The 17,984-nt window shown below is 44.9% G+C and overlaps 1 protein-coding gene and 1 long non-coding RNA gene across 3 annotated transcripts in view; one reads left to right on the top strand and one right to left on the bottom strand.

Annotated features, from left to right (window-relative positions):
- LOXHD1 (lipoxygenase homology PLAT domains 1) overlaps positions 1 to 17,984 on the top strand; it is a 191,928-nt gene that overhangs the window by 171,128 nt on the left and 2,816 nt on the right. For both annotated transcript variants that reach the window (XM_081561528.1, XM_081561527.1), the window contains 3 exons: positions 9,512 to 9,682; positions 12,655 to 12,787; positions 14,135 to 14,293. In XM_081561528.1, coding sequence (XP_081417654.1) covers positions 9,512 to 9,682; positions 12,655 to 12,787; positions 14,135 to 14,293 — 463 coding nt within the window. The remainder of the gene's footprint in view (positions 1 to 9,511; positions 9,683 to 12,654; positions 12,788 to 14,134; positions 14,294 to 17,984) is intronic.
- On the bottom strand, positions 8,067 to 12,740 carry LOC145534190 (uncharacterized). The gene is made up of 4 exons (XR_014074326.1): positions 12,641 to 12,740; positions 10,614 to 10,756; positions 10,410 to 10,462; positions 8,067 to 9,720 (listed from the first exon to the last, which is right to left on the bottom strand). It is a non-coding gene; the product is annotated as an uncharacterized LOC145534190 (long non-coding RNA).

Below are 17,984 nucleotides of genomic sequence, written 5' to 3'. Positions count from 1 at the left end.
AGAAATGAAAGCACAGTTCAGAATGATGACAAAATAGGGAAAGGGGGTAGGATCTAGAAACTAGACAAGAATCGGGCCATGCAAGGTATTATAAACCTTGTCAAGGGTTGGGTCTTTATCCTAATTGTCCTGAGAAGCCATCAAAGGATCTCAGAACAGTAGTCATGTAGGGAAGATTATCATAGTGTCTGTGGGGGATAGGTTAGATGGAAAAGAAGACAAACTTCAAAAGACTGACTAACAGATGATGGGAGATAACTATGCCCTGCACAGTGATGGTAGCAGTGGGGAATGGAGAAAATGTAGAAAGATTTGAGAAATGCTTAAGGCAGAAGGCTTACTGAAGGATTGGCTAAGAAGGAAAGTTGAGGCAAGAATGGTAAGGCTGCTGGAGGAGCTTCTTCATCCTGACATGTTTAATTTAAAGTTCTGGGAGACATCTAGGAGTGATGGCTAGTAACAGTTGGGTCTGGAGCTCAGGAGTCAAACTAGTTGGGACATACTGATCTGAGATACTGATCTAAGAGTTGTTAGTGTAGAGGAATTACTGAAGCCATGAGAGTGAGGAAATGAAGCTTCAGAAAAACAAGAGTGACCAAGAGCAGATTCCTGAGAATCCCCATGTTTGAGGTTAGAGAATAGAAGGGAAGGCAGAGGAGAAGGAGGAGGAAAGGAGGAGGAAAACGGGTTGCCTCGACATTTTTTTACTTCCTAAAGGAACATGTTAGGGGAGATGGACCCTACTTATGGAATTATTGAGGACTGTTCACTGACCATGAAACCCCAAAAAGTGGTGTGTTGGTTCATGATGCCATAGTTTCCTGGGCATAAATTTAATAAGGAAGCTATGAAACCACATTTGTTTTCAAATAACAAAGCAATTTAAACTATTTTAAATGTTTATTTCTTCTTAGCAAATTCCCAGAATCCCTTGTTGAGAAATTTTGTTATGCAGCCAAACATTTAAGTCACCGTAACAGGGAGAAAAGAGGGGAAGATAAACAGTCTTCTGTCATTTGTGGATTCATGTTTATAAGATACAAATGTCCATCATTGCCTCCTAAGTACTCCTCCTCCTCACCTCCCACACACAAAATGTCAGGGAAACTTTCTCACCAATCTCACTCTCTTTGTTTGCTGGTCCTTTTTGAAATGTGTAATTGCCTTTTTATTCCTGATTCTTCCAGTCCATCCAGTGAATGGTATGATACATATGAATTTGCAGCAATGAGAAGTCTCCAAGATGAACATCCATTTAAAAAGTTTTCTTTTCACTCTTTTCTCTTTCCTAGCTCTGCCATGATTACATCTCCCAGTTTATGATGAACAAACTCTTTGATGTACTAACCTCACTGAAAGTTCTTCCTATTGCCTTACCTTGCTTAAGCCCTCTCCCAGAATAGTCATCATATTTTAACTACATGCTCAGTCTGGCTCCCTTACTTAACTAGCAGCTCTATGAGTACCATTGTCATATTCATTACTTTTCCCTAATGCCCCTCACACTGCCTGTAATGCAGTGAGGGCTTAATATAGAATTTATTTAATACCTCTGTTTCAAGCCCTCATATACCAACCCTGTTTTCTTATGCCTCTACCACAGGGAACAAACATTTCTTCTGGATCAAAGTTTTTCCTTGTGTCTTAATACTTTCAAAAAGTGGGTCCTGGTCATGAATTTCAGGGTCATCACTAGGTCCTCTAATAATGGTTCTCCCACTTCTTGGCACTCTGCATATATCTAGACTTTCTAAGTTTTTTACTTTCATTTTCCTTCTCTGCAAAAACTCTACACTCAAATGTATCTCATCCATGTCAAAACCCTGAAAGGAAAGGGGGGCATTTCAGCACCTTGGACAGCTATAAACTATCCACCCATCGTTTCTTGCTACTACTTTGGTTTAGTTTGGCCTTGAAGTACAAAACGAAGCAGGACAAAGACTAACAGAGTTTTGTCAACAGAACACACTGGTCATAGCAAACACCCTCTCCCAACAACACAAGAGATGACTCTACACATGGACATCACCAGATCATCAATATTGAAATCAAATTGATTATATTCTTTGCAGCTGAAGACAGAGAAGCTCTATATATTCAGCAAAAACAAGACCTGGACCTGACTGTGACTCAAATCATGAGCTCCTCACTGCAAAATTCAGACTTAAATTGAAAAAAGTAGGAAAAAACACTAGACCATTCATGTTTGACTTAAATCAAATCCCTATGATTATATAGTGGAGGTGACAAATAGATTCAAGGGATTAGATCTGGTGGAGGTGACAAATAGATTCAAGGGATTAGATCTGGTATACAGAGTGCCTGAAGAACTATGGGTAGAGATTTATAACACTGTAAAGGGGGTGGTGACCAAAACCATCCTCTAGAAAAAGAAATACAAGAAGGCAAAGTGGTTGTCTGAAGAGGCTTTACAAATAGCTGAGAAAAGAAGAGAAGTGAAAGGTAAGGGAGAAAGGGAAAGATATACCCAACTGAATGCAGAGTTCCAGAAAACAGCAAGGAGAGATAAGAAAGCCTTCTTTTCAATAAAATTGGAGATATCAAGGGAACATTTCAGGCAAGGATGGGCACAATAAAGGACAGAAACAGTAAGGACCTAACAGAAAGAGAAGAGATTAAGAAGAACTGGTAAGAATACACAGAAGAACAATACAAAAAAATCTTAATGACCTGGATAACCATGATGGTGTCGTCAATAATCTAGAGTCAGACATGCTGGAGTGTGAAGTCAAGTGGGCCTTCAAAAGCATTACTATGAACAAAGCTAGTGGAGATGATGAAATTCCAGCAGATCTATTTCAGATGCTAAAAGATGACACTGTTAAAGTGTTGCACTTGATATGTCAGCAAATTTGGAAAACTCAGCAGTGGCCACAGAACTAGAAAAGGTCAGTTTTCATTCCAATCCCAAAGAAGGGCAATGCCAAAGAATGTTCAAACTACTGCACAATTACACTCATTTCACATGCTAGCAAGATTACATTCAATATCCTACAAGCTAGCCTTCAGCCGTATGTACTGAGACCTTCCAGATGTACAAACTGAGTTTAAAAAAGGCAGAGGGACCAGAGATCAAATTGCCAACATTTGCTGGATCATAGAGAAAGCAAGGTAATTCCAGAAAAACATTTACATCTGCTTCATTGATTATGCTAAACCCTTTGACTGTGTAGATCACAACAAACTGTGGAAAATTCTGATGGGAATACTGTAAAACACCTTACTTGTCTCCTGAGATGCCTGTATCCAGGTCAAGAAGCAACAGTTAGAACCGGACATAGAACAATGGACTGGTTCAAAATTCAGGAAGGATTATGACAAGGCTGTATATTCTCATGCTGCTTATTTAATTTGTATGAAGACTGTGCATGCATACTAAGTTACTTCAGCCATGTCTGACTCTTTGTGACCCTGGACTGTAACCTGCCAGGCTCCTCTGTCCGTGGGATTCTTCAGGCAAGAATACTGGAGTGGGTTGCTGGCCCTCCTTCAGGGGATCTTCCCAACCCAGGGATCAAACCCATGTCTCCTGTGTCTCCTGCATTGCAGGTAGAGTCTTTCCCTGCTGAGCTACTGCGGAAGCCCTATATGCAGATTACATCATGCAATGCCAGCCTGGATTTATCACAAGCTAGAATCAAGATTGCTGGGAGAAACATCAGCAACCTCATATCTGCAGATGATACCACTCTAGTGGCAGAAAGTGGAGAGGAACTAAAGAGCCTCTTGATGAGAGTGAAAGAGGAGAATGAAAAAGCTGGCTTAAAGCTCAACATTAAAAAAACTAAGATCATGACATCCAGTCCCATCACTTCATGGCAAATTCTATTTGAGGGTCAAGAGGGGGGAAAAGTGGAAACAGTGACAGATTTTATTTTCTTGAGCTCCAAAATCATTGCAGACAGTGACTGCAGCCATGAAATTAAAAGATATTTGCTCCTTGGAAGGAAAGCTATGACAAAACTAGACAATGTATTGAAAAGCAGAGACATCACTTTGCCAACAAAGATCTGTATGGTCAAAGCTATGGTTTTTCCAATAGTTATGTATAGATGTGAGAGTTGGACCATAAAGAAGCCTGAGTGCCAAAGAATTGATGCTTTCGAACCGTGGTGCTGGAGAAGACTCTTGAGAGTCCCTTGGACTGCAAGGAGATCCAACCAGTCAATCCTAAAGGAAATCAATCCTGAATGTTCATTGGAAGGAGTCATGCTGAAACTGAAGGTCCAATACTTTGGCCACCTGATGCAAAGAGTCGACTTATTGGAAAAGACCCTGATGCTGGGAAAGATTGAAGGCAAAAGGAGAAAAGGACAGCAGAGGATGAGATAGTTAGATAGCATCACTGACTCAATGGATTTGAATTTGAGCAAATTCCAGGAGATATTGAAGGACAGGGAAGCCTGGTGTGCTGCAGTCCGTGGGGTCGCAAAGAGTAGGACAGGACTTAGCAACTGAACAACAACTTTGGTGTAGATGCCAGGCTCTTTGAAGAGCTTGATTCCTCCCTTAGATAGCCCAAGACTATCTGATTACCTTTGGTCTCCTCATCGCTCTTGGACTTAGAGAAATTCCAAGTCACTGATGTTATCTTCTTCCCTTTGTAAGCAGAGAAGTGACCTCCTCCTCGCCAACCAGACTTTGGCTCTGAAAGCAGGATCGTGTCATTGGCAAGAACAGAAAGATTTTTGTGTCTTCAAGAGGATCAAGATTCTGTGCCTAATTTCCTCCTTATATAGTAACTTTCTCCTCCAGAGATGAAAGTTTAAATGTTTAATACAGAGCCATACCTAATCCCTTTATTTTTTCATGCCATTGACTGAAGGAACTAGGCCCAATGCTCTACAAAATTTGCACACTCTGGAGCTGTCTTCTTGCTTCTTTATGGTGTCATTGCTTCCTTGTTCCCAATATTTCCTACAATCTGAAAGTCAGCTGTAAAGACTTGATTCGATCCAGGTCCGATATTATTTGGCAAGAATACTTTATATGTGATACCAGGGCTACTTTAAAATGGGACTTGTGTACTTCCTATTACATCACAGCCATATCACACTTACTGACACTCACGTCTAATAGTAGTAAATCCAGGGCTGACTCCTTGATTCCTCCATTGTAAACTCCCATCACTCTTCATCTAATGGCTTCTCAGTGATGATCAATTAGAGTTACAAATGATTTTCTAATTGTTATTTCTTATCCACTTATTAGCTAGAATTCTTCTGTAAAAAAAAATTGTCCCTCAGGCTATTTGATTACTATGAAATATAGTTCATAGATGAAAATCAAGATAAATGATTAATTCTTCCTCTTAATTCCAGTTACTCAGGTAGCTTTTATAATACTGAACAAATTATAACAGGAGTGTTTATTTTCTAATTCATCTTTTTCCTCTTGCTTTCTTCCTCTGAAATGAAAACTCTAATGAATATATTTTCTTTTGAATAATATAAATTCATAGAAATGTGTAGGATCTCAGAAATCATGTATTTTAACCCAGTTACTTTGCTCAAGTAAGGAAGCTGAGGCATAGAGATGCTGTAATATGTTCAGTTTGGTGGGTATGCTGAGAATGGAGTCTGCAGATCTCCCAGATCCAGGTGTGTCACTCTGGGCATCCTATCTTGGATGATGTGCATGAGAAAGTATTTGTGGAGGGACACTAGCTAGATTCTGTATTCTTTAGTAGCTAGGACTCTGTGATAGCTCCATATCTCATTTCAAACAATCTATTTATCTTTTTAAAGACATTTTGTTTACCCACGTGGACTTTATCTTGCCAAAGGTTATTTTTTAAAGAAATTACTTGAAGAAATAAATGATCTATTCAAGCAATAGTTTAAGGGTTTGCACTGAAATTAAAAAAACTGAGAGATCACTATAGAAAGTAAATATAATTTATCAATTCTATGTTTATTGAGCACTAAGTCAATACACATGTGAAGTAATCAAGAAGTTTAAGATGTAACTTCCACACCTTAAAATCAAACTGGAGAAGTCTGACACACACACACACACACAATCACTATAAAAGAGTTCATGTTCATGACCTCACTAGAAAACATTTATTTCCCAAGCCATCTTGGGCAACTGTTCATGGGCAAGTGAATAAAAAGATGATGAATGCCATGGGACTGGGGAGTTTGGAGGGTCTCATGGAGGAAGTGAAGCCTAAGTTGTCCAGAGGGTAGGTGGGAATTTAGGGCAGGGAAATAGCTTGAAGCCTTAATGAAGATGAAAGATACAGCAAAGTGATGCTGAATAAATCCATCTCACTGGGATGGAGGAGTTGCCTTAGGAGTCTTCCTTACTGAGGCAGGAAATGAGGTGGATGGAGTCAGGATGAAGAAGGCCCTATATATGTAAACACAGAATTGGACCCTTTTCCCCAACAGATGTGGAAGACCACTGAGGAATCACAGTAGCAGATAGCATGATGAAATCTGGGAAGAATCAGGCAGTCTCCCTCCTATTTGGAGTCTGCCTTCTCTGGGCTGGAAAGATTGTGGCCCTATGTTCATTCAAATTTTTTTTTGATTGGTGGAAAATTGCTTTACAATTTTGTGTTGGTTTCTGCCATACAACAGTGCAAATCAGTCATAATTATACATATACCCCTTCCCTCCTTGGCCTCCCTCCCCAGCCCCATCCCACCCTCTCCACACCAGCTCCCTTCTACCCTCAGGTCATCACACAGAGCACCAGGCTGGGCTCCTCGTGTGTTTAGCAACTTCTTACTATCTATTTTACACCTCATTCAGTTTTTAAGCTTTTTTCCTTATAGTAAACCTTGGAACATTTGGGATAAAATAATTTCACTAGGACAGACTATTGCTCCCTGGTGGGTCTTTGAATTATTCTTCCCCTCCACTCATAGAATGTTGCCACCAGTGTCCTTCCTTGTTCTTCCCTAGTTAATAATAGTGCACCCGTCCATCCAATAAACAATAATGTGCTAAGCATTGCTCTAGGCACTAGAATATAGTGGTGGAGATCAGCCAAGACTTCTGCTCTCACGGGGCTTACAACCTAGAGAAGACAGGCAGTATAGACAATGTACAAGGAAATAAAACTGAAATTATTTCAGACTGTGAAATGGGTGTACGTTAATGTGATAGCAAGTAATTGGGGATGAGGAAGCCTCCCCAAATTGGAAAGTTCTTCCCAAAGACAGGACATTTGATCTGACACCTCAGTGATGAAACACTGTGGATATTCAGAGCCTGGGGTATATTGCTGCAGGCAGACAGAAAAGTATATGCAACATTTCCATGGCAAGACTGGATTTCATATATTAAGGTACTAAAAGGGCAGTGTAAGTGAAATATAGTAAGTGAAAATGCAAGTAGTATGAGATGAAATCAAAATGGAAAGGGGCCAAGTCATGTCAGTTCTTATAGTTGTTAGTAAGCTGTTTGCAGTTATTCTGAGAGTAATGGGAAGCCATTGAACAGTTTTCCATGAGAAGTGACAAAATAAAATCTGATTTATGATTTCAAAAGATCACTATGATGCATGTAGAAGGATAGTAATTATAGCATTGCATGTAGAAGTAAAAGTTTGGGTAACAACTAATTATCCATCAATTAGGACAAAGCAGAAATTGTCTTGTGTGTGCATACCATGGAATACCATTCAACTATGAAAAGGGATGGGCAGATATTTATGTACTGATAGAGATTGTGAGTGAAAAGTTAAGATGTCAGACAGTGTGGGATGTTTGCTATCTTTGTGTAAAAAGATAAGTAGGACTCTGAAAGAGGAGATTCTGTAAAGAAATGGATTCTCTAGTGGTGGGATTAAGATGGTTCCCTATTGATCTACGGTGGTAGTACTGCCACACAACTAGCCATTCTATAACTGTGGGTCTGTCTATTTCCCAGGTGTCTTCACCAGTAGAACCCAGTCATATGACATCAGCCTTCCCAGAGCTGCCTCTTCTCATGTTTGATAGGTTCTTAGTGTAGAAAGTCGTGGTAGGATCCCTGTTGATCCCATCCAACATTTCCAAAACAAGGCAATTAAATAATCAGTGAGCATGAAGCTAAGAGTGAAGCTTATTTATCTTACGATGGTTGGGGTTAGTCTGCTATTTACCATGGAAGGAGTTCCTTTGCAGGATCAAACTTGAAAAGAGAGTTGAAGATGGTATGAGACAGTGCCATGCCTTCAGAGGAGAGAGGAAAGGGGGGTGCAGGGGGAAGAGAGCAACCTGCTAGCATGCACCAGGGCAACCCGGGTCGGGCTGCCTCCTTCTCTGGTTGTCTTCACCCACACTCTGGGGCACTGAATTGCCTGTGGATAAAATTAAAGGCAGCCCAGAATCCACCCTTCCCATCATCCCAGTGCTTTTTCTCTATCACCGCCATGCCGGGAGCTCTGGAAGTGAATTCGGGAGTGAAACCTGCCCAGGATATGGAGCAGAGTGCATCTGTTATTTCCACTTAATACTGTGCTGGGCTGTACTTAGTTGCTTAGTCATGTCCAACTCTATGTGACCCCATGGACTGTAGCCCACCAGGCTCCTCTGTCCATGGGGATTCTCCAGGCAAGAATACTGGAGAGAGTTACTGTGCCCTCCTCAAGGGATCTTCCCAGCCCGAGGATCGAACCCAGGTCTCCTGAATTGCAGGCAGATTCTTTACCAGCTGAGCTACCGGAGAAGACCCCACTTGTTACTAACCATTTGTTATTTACATTTTGAATTTAAATAAAACTTAAAATATGCATGCAAAAAAATCTTTGTTGATAAAATAACACCATTTTTCAACTCAACAGAATCACTGTAAAATTTAACTTGTTCTAGGACTCGCTGATTTCCACTTTCAGTAAAGACCTATGTTTTAAAACATATGAAGTACCTTTTACACCAGGAATGAAGCCATACTAGCACCGCCAGTATGAATGCTCTGCCTGTGAGCCTTAATATCTGCTCCCTGTGGACTGGGTGACTGGAAGCCTGTGTCCATCTTTGTGTGTCTCTGTGCTTATAACCCTTGAGACCAATGGCAAGATCTAGAGATGTCGCTTCAGGCAGTGTCTGATCCTCCCTCACCATTATTGAAATGGCTTTTTGTTGGAGATGTTAGGACTGCCCTTCCAACCCCAAGTGGCATGAGAAGGCAAAATGTGAAAGTAAAACATATACATGCCTTCCTTGTAGCCTTCTGCACATACTATGGACACACAGAGATCCTCTAAGAGTTCCTGAACCCAAGTTAAGGATTTTGCAAAGAGAATTATTGGGTTGGCCAATAATATCTTATGGAAAAACCTAAACAAACTTTTTGGCCAACCCAATCTATCCTCCGGGCTAGAGGTATCTCAGAGATCATCTAACTCAACCCCTCATTTCATCAACACAGAGACAAAGGCCCAGAGAGGACAGAGAACTTGTCCAGGGCCACACAGCCAGCAGATGTAGGGAGCAGAAGTCTGAAAGAGGAGGAAGAGCCCATTCAGCCTCCAGCCCCCATGTCTCTATTCTCAGGGATATTTCCTGGCTGGCACCTGAGCCATATTGACGTGAAGGACAATTCCCGCGATGAGACCTTCCGCTTCCAATGTGACTGCTGGCTCTCCAAGAGTGAGGGCGACAGGCAGACGGTCCGCGACTTCGCCTGCACCAGCAATGAGATCTGTGATGAGCTGGAGGAGACCAGTACGTGGGGACACCGGTGGGCCCTGCTTAGATGCAGCCTGGGCAGAGGGAGGGGGGAACAATGTTGGAAAATCTAAAGGAAGATCTCTCATAGCTGGAGGGGAATCAGATGCCCAATGAAAGAAATAACATTGGAGCAATGCATAAGTAAACACCCTAAATGTTGCTTCGTGAACCTGAGACAGTCAAGATGCTGGTGGCAGCTCATGGGCCCAGATCACAGGAAAACCCACAGGGGACAAGCCTACCCTGGGCGGTTTGATGTGATGCCCTCTCTGGTTTATTTTTTGTCATAGACTCTCTGCAACTGATGTCTATGGCAACAGCCACCAACTCAGGCCTTCCTGGAAACAGAATGTGTAGGGGAGCCACTATCTCCACCAACAGCTTTCTCTTTGGTTCCTTCCTCAGGGCATGTGTAAAGGGAAAGAGTAATTGGTCCCTAAGGTGGATGGCCATCAAGGACCAGGGAGGTGTCTCTTTAATACAGAGGCCAGCATCTGGGTCCAACAGATTTAATGAAGGCTTATCAATAGCAGAGCCTGATGTAAAGAAAGGATTTTCCAACCTTTTCCTACTGCAGCTAGGTAACACTAGCTCAGTGGGCCCTTCATGTGAATGACTTGCATGGTGGCTACAGAGCCACTTTCTCCAGCCGGACTCCTCCCATGGGGGTGTTGGCCCTGGGGTGAGCCTCTGGTGGATCCCTGCTAGGCTGGGCTCCTACCTGCCCTGCTCTGTCAGGTCCCTGGTCCTCCTCTGTCCTTTCCTCCCAGCAACCTATGAACAAAGCTGAGAGTCATGCCTTCCACATTTTCATCAAGTCATTGATGAAATCACTTTTCCAAGGTGGAAATAGGCTGATTGAAAGACCATTGATGCATCTGGCCACATTTGCTTCTAATGCTTCTGAATGTGCTCACTTACACACCTTCCTTCTTTGCCTTGTCTTTGGGGCCATGAGGAGAGGGCTGGTTATGATCCACATGCATGTCCTCCTTGAGCTGATCGTAGGAAGAAGTAGGTTCCTAGTGCTCCCTGCTTTCTTCCCTGGGCGCTGACAGTCCATTTCCTCTACAATGAAGGATCCACTTTGAATTCACAGGTGTCTGGTTTGCAGAAATACCTTACCCTCCCTGTGTTGGCTTTGAGCCCCCAGCCATGGCTCAGCTATTTCATGTCTTGGTGCTGTGAATGGTTGGGCCTGCAGAGACGGATTCTTCTCCTGGGGCTGTGCTCACTGTGGATCTCCTCCCCTATTCTGGGATCTGTGTCCAGATTTACTCTATGTATGACTTCAGAGAAGCCACAAAGGCAACAGGTCACTGAGAGGCTGGGATTGACATTACATTGAGCTGTGGACATAGCCATCCTTTCTAATTGTCTTTGTCACATTTCTGAGATAAAAACACGGAGATCAAACTATCTCTTTGGATCTGGAAGCCCAAATACTCAGTGACTCACTAACTGCAGGAAGACAAATATTGTGTCCTCCTGTGTGCCAGCTCCATCCCAGCTGGTCCATGGTGAGTGGGGCTGGATCTCATGGATCTCGTGGATCTCAAGACCCTCCCCTACCCTCCAGTATCTTTGCTTATGCTCCTTCCCCTTCCCTCCTCCTAGAGCATCCCTCATTTCTCCGTTGATCACAATCATGACTCTTCTTCGAGGCCAAGCTCACACTCTGCCTTCTTCATGGAGCTTACTGCGATGAGCCCAATCATTCATCATTCACTCAAGAAATATTTATTGAGTGCCTATGTGCCAGGCATCGTTCTGGGCACTTGGGATCTATAAGGAGCAAAGCAAAGACCCTTGCCCTCATGGAGCTTACATTCAGGTGGGAGGGGGGCATACAATAAACATTAAAATGATAAATAACTGCTTAGCATCTTAGAAGGTACTAGGTAAGAGAAGATGGAGAAGGAAATGGCAACCCACTCCAGTATTCTTGCCTGGAGAATCCCAGGGACAAAGGAGCCTGGTGGGCTGCCATGTGTGGGGTCGCACAGAGTCGGACATGAATGAAGTGACTTAGCAGTAGCAGCAGCAGGTAAAAGAAGATGATAGAGCTCAGCAGAGCAGGCTGGAGCTCTGGGGAAATTGGGTTGGAATTTGGTTAGGGTGGTCCCTGAGAAGGGGATGTCTGAATAGGACAGGAAGGAGTGGAAGGAGTGAGCCAGACCAATGTGGGTAGAGTTGGGGAGAGAAAGGGGATGAGCCGCAGACAGAGCTCTAAGGCAGGAGCAGGCCTTGTGCTCCTGGAGTAGAATGGAGACCAAGCGGAGCAAGCAGGGGGCGGAAAGTGCTGGAAGGTGAGGTTGAAGATGTAACGGGAGCCAGATCCACCTTCTCCCCCTTGGTACTTGGGCCCTTTGCTGCAGGTTATTCTGTTCTGTGGTGTCATTGGTGTTTCCATCTGGGGCCGGAGATGAGTGCTAGGGTCACCCAGAGTTTAGCCCAGTCCTGACACTAGACACCTGCTTAGCAAATGAAACAATGCTGACCTGCTTGTGGAAACTTCAGGGGAGGAAGGTTGTGATGCTGAGCTTGACACCAAAGTGAAAGCTGAGACAAGACAGAGGCTGTTTGCTAGAGAAAGTTCCAGGCTCTTCTGGAGTCTCTCCTGCCTGGATCTTCCCTTCCCCTTTCTGTAGCTGGGCCCTGCCTCTCCTCCCTTCTCTTTGCTCCTGATCTTCACTTTGCATCTCAGAGACTCCTCCATCCCTGAGAGCCAGGCCCCAGCATCCCTTGGGAAAGTCATCCCCACCTTGTGATTTGCCCCCAAATCGAGGCAGGTTCTGTTTACAGTGCCTACATCATAAAGATTTTAACCTGCGCCCCAGCCCCCGCACTTAAGGCTGTGGTCTAAGACCAGATGTAGGACCTGAAGGGAGAGGTGGGTTTGCTTCTGCCCTAATGGTGGGTGCCGTTTCCCCTCTGCTGACCGTCTCCCACCTTCTCCACCGCAGCCTACGAGATCGTCATAGAAACCGGCAACAGAGGCGAAACCAGGGAGAATGTCTGGCTCATCCTGGAGGGCAGAAAGAATCGATCCAAAGAGTTTCTTGTGGAGAATTCTTCTAGACAGCGGGCTTTCAGGAAGTAGGAAAAGGGGGTGCCCACAGGGGAATGGGGACAAGTGGGGTGGGCAAGAGGGGGACCCCAAGAGCCAACTGTTTTAGTTGGGGCCGTAAATATACAAATGGGCCTACCAGCAAGAACTTACTGAGTACCTACTGTGTGCCAACGCCATTTGAGCTCTAGGGATGTAACAGGAGCTTTAGAAAAGGGAAGGGAGAGGACTGTCATTTAAAGAGAGCCCCCCCGAGAGACTAGAATCTAATTGTTCCAATGACTAGGAAAAAAAAAGATAATTATGTAATATGATAGAAGTGCTAATTATGGCCACCATGGCGATCATAGTACAATATAAAAATGTTTCAGATTCACATGTTGTACACCTTAAATTTACACAATGGTATATGTCAAATGTATTTCAATTTTTTTAAACTTAATGCAAAACTACAACAAAAATCACTTAATTAATTACAGCAAGTCCACTATGTGGCAGGACTGGGAATCACACAGATGTTATTCCACATCCGTGCAAATGAGGAGCTAACAGTCTACTTGAAAAAGGAGAGAGGCACCCGTAAAAATGCAAATAAGACAGCATGGAATTCAGTTCTAGTGAGAAGTAGGGAAGGAGGAGAGAGTCTCTAAGATGGTTCATAGGGAAAATCAAAATTAGGTCTCATGTAACAGTGCCCCCGCTCAGCACTCCCGGGTGCCTGCCACGCCCTGGAGAATCTCACGTCTTCCTGTACATCAGAGCTGCCTCTGAACTGCCCAGATGCCCACTTCATCTCCTGCTGCCTCCAGAATCTCTTAAATAGAGCCTCCTCCTCCTATAACCTCACTTCATCCTCTATTCAACCCCCCTCTGCGTGAAGATGGGCTGAGCTGCCCCACCCCCAAAAGACAGCCCACCCCACTTCTTTTCCATTGCCCCTTCCCTCCCTGAACTCAAACTCCAGCCAAGCCAGCCCTCCTTCCAGAGATGATGGCACCTCCAACCCCATGACTTTGCCAAATCAAGTCCTCATCAGAAGATGCTTCCCTTCCCCTTCCCTCTGCTCCCTGAATCTCACCTCCCTCCTCAGCCCAGTGCTGAGGGCCCATGGCCTCACCCTCCTCCAACACTACCCACTATTACCAATCACTGATTCTTGGAACAGGCAGCCAGAAGGGCTTTTTACTGGTTCCAATTGTCTTGTTCCAAAACTAGACTGCACCCCTCAAGCAATGGAGACCTGACATCAGGTCTCGCTTGCCAGTCTATCCCTGTTCCTCAGACCAGCACTTAGGATACAGTTGGCACTGGATAAATGCTTACTTCCTTTAATGGGCATGAGCAGCGCTCACTGATGGTACCTTTGTGTCCTGCAGGGGGACCACAGACACATTTGAGTTCGACAGTGTCTACTTGGGGGACATTGCCTCCCTCTGCGTGGGCCACCTCGCCAGGGAGGATCGGTTCATCCCCAAAAGGGAGCTGGTCTGGCATGTCAAGACCATCACCATCACCGAGATGGAGTATGGCAACGTGTATGTGTTGGGCCTCCACCCTCTTCCCCCAAGGAGGCCTGCGGCTAGACTGTGGACAAGACGGCAGGGGGCGGGGAGCTGTCCCCTTTGAGGCATCTGAGTCAGAAAGGAAAGAGGCAGCTGTACTGGTTCTTGAGTTTTCTGAACCAGAGGATTACCCCAGAGACAGGGGACTAGACCCGATGACCTTGGATGTTCCACCCTTTTTATCCAGTGATGCTTCTTTGGAAGGAAAGAAGAGCCAATCAGGCAGTGCCAGACAACTGAGTCTTTCCTTCCCTACCCCCAATGATCACTGCGTAATGACAAAGAGATACAGCTTTGAAGCCTGCTGCTCCACAGTCAGAGTGAATGCCCGTCATCCCCGTGGGCAGAGCAGGGACCAGCAGAGAAATGCCATGCCCACCGCACCAAGGACCCTAGATAAGGAGCTTTACACTTCCCCCTCCAGGGCTTTCTGAGGACATTTCTAGAGGATTAAGGGTCTTAGTTACCTGGGTAACAGTTCACAGCCATCAGTTTTTCTAATTAAAACCGCTTGGTAACTGTGTTGGAAGCCAGAAAGAGCCCTGAGGCTCTAGAAAGCAGAAAAGATACTAAAAAGGAACCAGGAGAGGATGATGGGGAAGCAGAGGGCAGCGTGTGCCTCAGGGAGGGTAAGCCCAAGGAGAGGCTAAGACAGCCGGGCCACCCCCAGAACCACTGTCTGCCCCTCCGGGCCCCCCTCATGCCCCTCCAGGGCTGGCCCTGCTCTTGGCAGCATCTTTCACAAGAATTGCAGCAGACAGAAGCAGCACCCCTGCCTGACCAGACAGGTCCCAGCTTCAGGCTCCAGCCTTCAGGGCCTGAGCCTCTCAGGCAATGTCTGTCCACACTCTACCTGCACCCGTCAGCTCCCTGGAACTGGCTGTCTCCGAGCAAGATTCCCCTTTGGGAATGGAGCAGGAAAGGGTTCTGACATGTGAACTTGTTTCTTAGCCATCTCAGGCTGCCGTGACCAAATCCATGGACTGGGAGGCTCATACAGCGGGCATTCTTTTCTCACACCCTGGAGCCTGGAAGTCAGAGGTCAGGGTGCCAGCGGAGTTGAGTTCCCGTGAGGCCTCCCTTGCTGGCTCATTGTATGTTCACATGGCAGAGAGAGAGGGCGATCTGGTGTCTCTTCTTCTCTTCACTAGGTAGCCCTAGTGGTAACAAATATACCTGCCAATGCAGAAGACATAAGAGATGCAGGTTCAATCCCTGGGTTGAGAGGATCCCCTGGAGGAGGGCCTTGCAACCACTCCAATATTCTTGCCTGGAGAATCCCATAGACAGAGGAGCCCAGCAGGCTATGGTCCACGGGGTCGGCAAAGAGTCAGACACGACTGAAGTGACTTCACACACACACACACTTCTTCCCATAAGGGCACTAATCCCATCATGGGTCCCCATCCTCATGACCTCATTTAAACCTAATGACCTCCCAAAGCCCCATGCGCAAATGCCATCACATTGGGGTAAGAACTGGGGGAAAGAGAATTCAGTTCATAGCAGCTCCCTGTCAGGCTTCAATGTTATTTGTTGTTCTTTGGGGGGAAACCAGCTGGGGTACAGTAAACACTGCAGAAGTCATTGGGTGTGGGTGTGGCTGTGAGTATCAATCCTGATGAGGACTTGGGAGCTGGGATAGAGGGTTGGGGAGAGTTCCAGTCCACCAGCAAGCCAACCTGTACTGCCTCCCAACTGCAAGGAACGTGACTGCTCATACTTCTGTACAAATGTCCAAAATAAACAAGGCAATACAATACAATAATAGAAGAGTCACCACTTAAGTTAGCTTTAAACACACAGTCAGCTGTGAGAGAGTCAAAGGTCTCAACGCCACCCGGCACCTTCCAGTCTCAGGAGGGAGGGGAGTGAAGAACTTCCCGACCCACAGTCCTCAGCTGAGTTGTAAGATTCCTTGTCCAGTAGAAAGAATCTACCACTCCCAGTGAAGCATCTTTTCCTACAGTCTCAAAAGTGTGGCCTTTCGTCAGCTGGGCTGGGAGGGGAGGAAGGGATGTCCGCAGGCTGGGGATCTTCTCAAAGCAGGTATAAGGAGTCCAGACCCCAGATGCTCCAGCCATCACCTGGTCAGCTGCGTGGCTTCGTGTCATCACCCAGCTCCTCTCCTCCTCTAGGAGGAGAGATGGATGCTCTTTAGAGTCTGGAGGGAGGAGAAAGATGGCAGGAGTACAGCCTGAGAGGCTCTCAGAAGTCATACTCCAGCCTACCTACTGTGCTGGTCTCAAGTCTGTGATTTCTAGTGGGTGACCACCTCCCTCCCCTCTGCCAAATATCACCTCTATCCAGAGTGAGGACAGGGCAGGGGTATGTATCACTGTGGCTATTTACATGTCACCATTCTGTGTGTGTGTTTGTTGCTCAGTCATGTCCAACTCTTTGTGACCCCATGGACTGCAGCATGCCAGGCTTCCCTGTCCATCACCAACTCCCAGAGTTTACTCAAACTCATGTCCATCAGGTCGGTGATGCCATCCAACCATCTTATCCTCTGTTGTCCCCTTGTTCTCCTGTTCTCAATCTTTCCCAGCATCAGGGTCTTTTCCAATGAGTCAGCTCTTCGCATTAGGTGGCCAAAGTCACTGTTCTAGAACACATTTAAATCCCACCATGTAAAGACCACTTACACAACACTGTATATGGATCCACAGTTCCTTTCTAACCAGCATGTTGGGCCATAATATCTGGATTTCCATGAAATACAAAATAATTTTATCTCAATCTCTTTAAAAAAATCTCAAATTTTCACCTTCCAACTGATTCCCGTCCTGACTCTTTCAGCATTTCTGACCAGCTCTTTGTTGTTAATATCCTCAGGACTTCAGTGGAAGGACACGCAGAGAGGCTTTTGTTTCTTTTTTTAAAAAAACCAAAACGAAATTGTTGTTTTATCTCATTATCACATATAATACATAATCAGTTTAAAATTCAAATAAGGCAAAAAAATGTGTATGAAAGAAAGGAAAAAAAATCCCTTTCATAAAAGAAAGTAAAATTCCCTAAAGTCCTATCCATCAGAGAAGGCCACCATGAACATTTGGTGACCCCATTCTCTCTGGCCATTTTCTGATATCTCACACACACACACACGCTGTTCAGAGAAGTATGATCATATTCAACATATTTCTAACATATTCACTTTTGTTCATTATTCTCTGCTTTGCCTTTATTCTTGCTCACGAGCCTATTGCAAGTGAGAACAGCCTGGCATGTTCTTCCACAGCTGGAGTCTTGACTCCACAGAGCCCTGAGGGCCCACATTTTGGTGATCTTATAATTATATCTATTAGGAAACGTTTCCTTATAACTACACCAGGGACTATTTTTCAGCCATTAAAAAAAACGAATTAAATATGTTCCAGAAGACTTGGAGCCATTCCCAGGAAGCATTGTTGAGTGAGAAAAGCAAGACATGGGGAAGCATGTATTATATGATGCCATTCTGTAAAGGGAGCACTGACGTCCTACATGTGTGTGGGTCTGTGTGCGTTCTGTGCAGGGTTGGGCGAAACAGAGGGAAATTTGGCAAGATACATCCACAACTGTTACATGAGTTATCTGAGGTGAAGGCAAGATGCAGGAGGGGAAAGGAGGGGAAAAGGGAGACAGAGCCAAGCATAAAAGAAAAGAGTGCATTTAGAAA

Source organism: Giraffa tippelskirchi, chromosome 14, assembly GCF_054371585.1.
Source record: "Giraffa tippelskirchi isolate mGirTip1 chromosome 14, T2T-mGirTip1v1.2.pri, whole genome shotgun sequence".
NCBI classification, from domain to species: Eukaryota; Metazoa; Chordata; class Mammalia; order Artiodactyla; family Giraffidae; genus Giraffa; species Giraffa tippelskirchi.
Note: the sequence above shows the minus strand (reverse complement) of the source record. Positions and strands in the feature narration are given on the sequence as shown.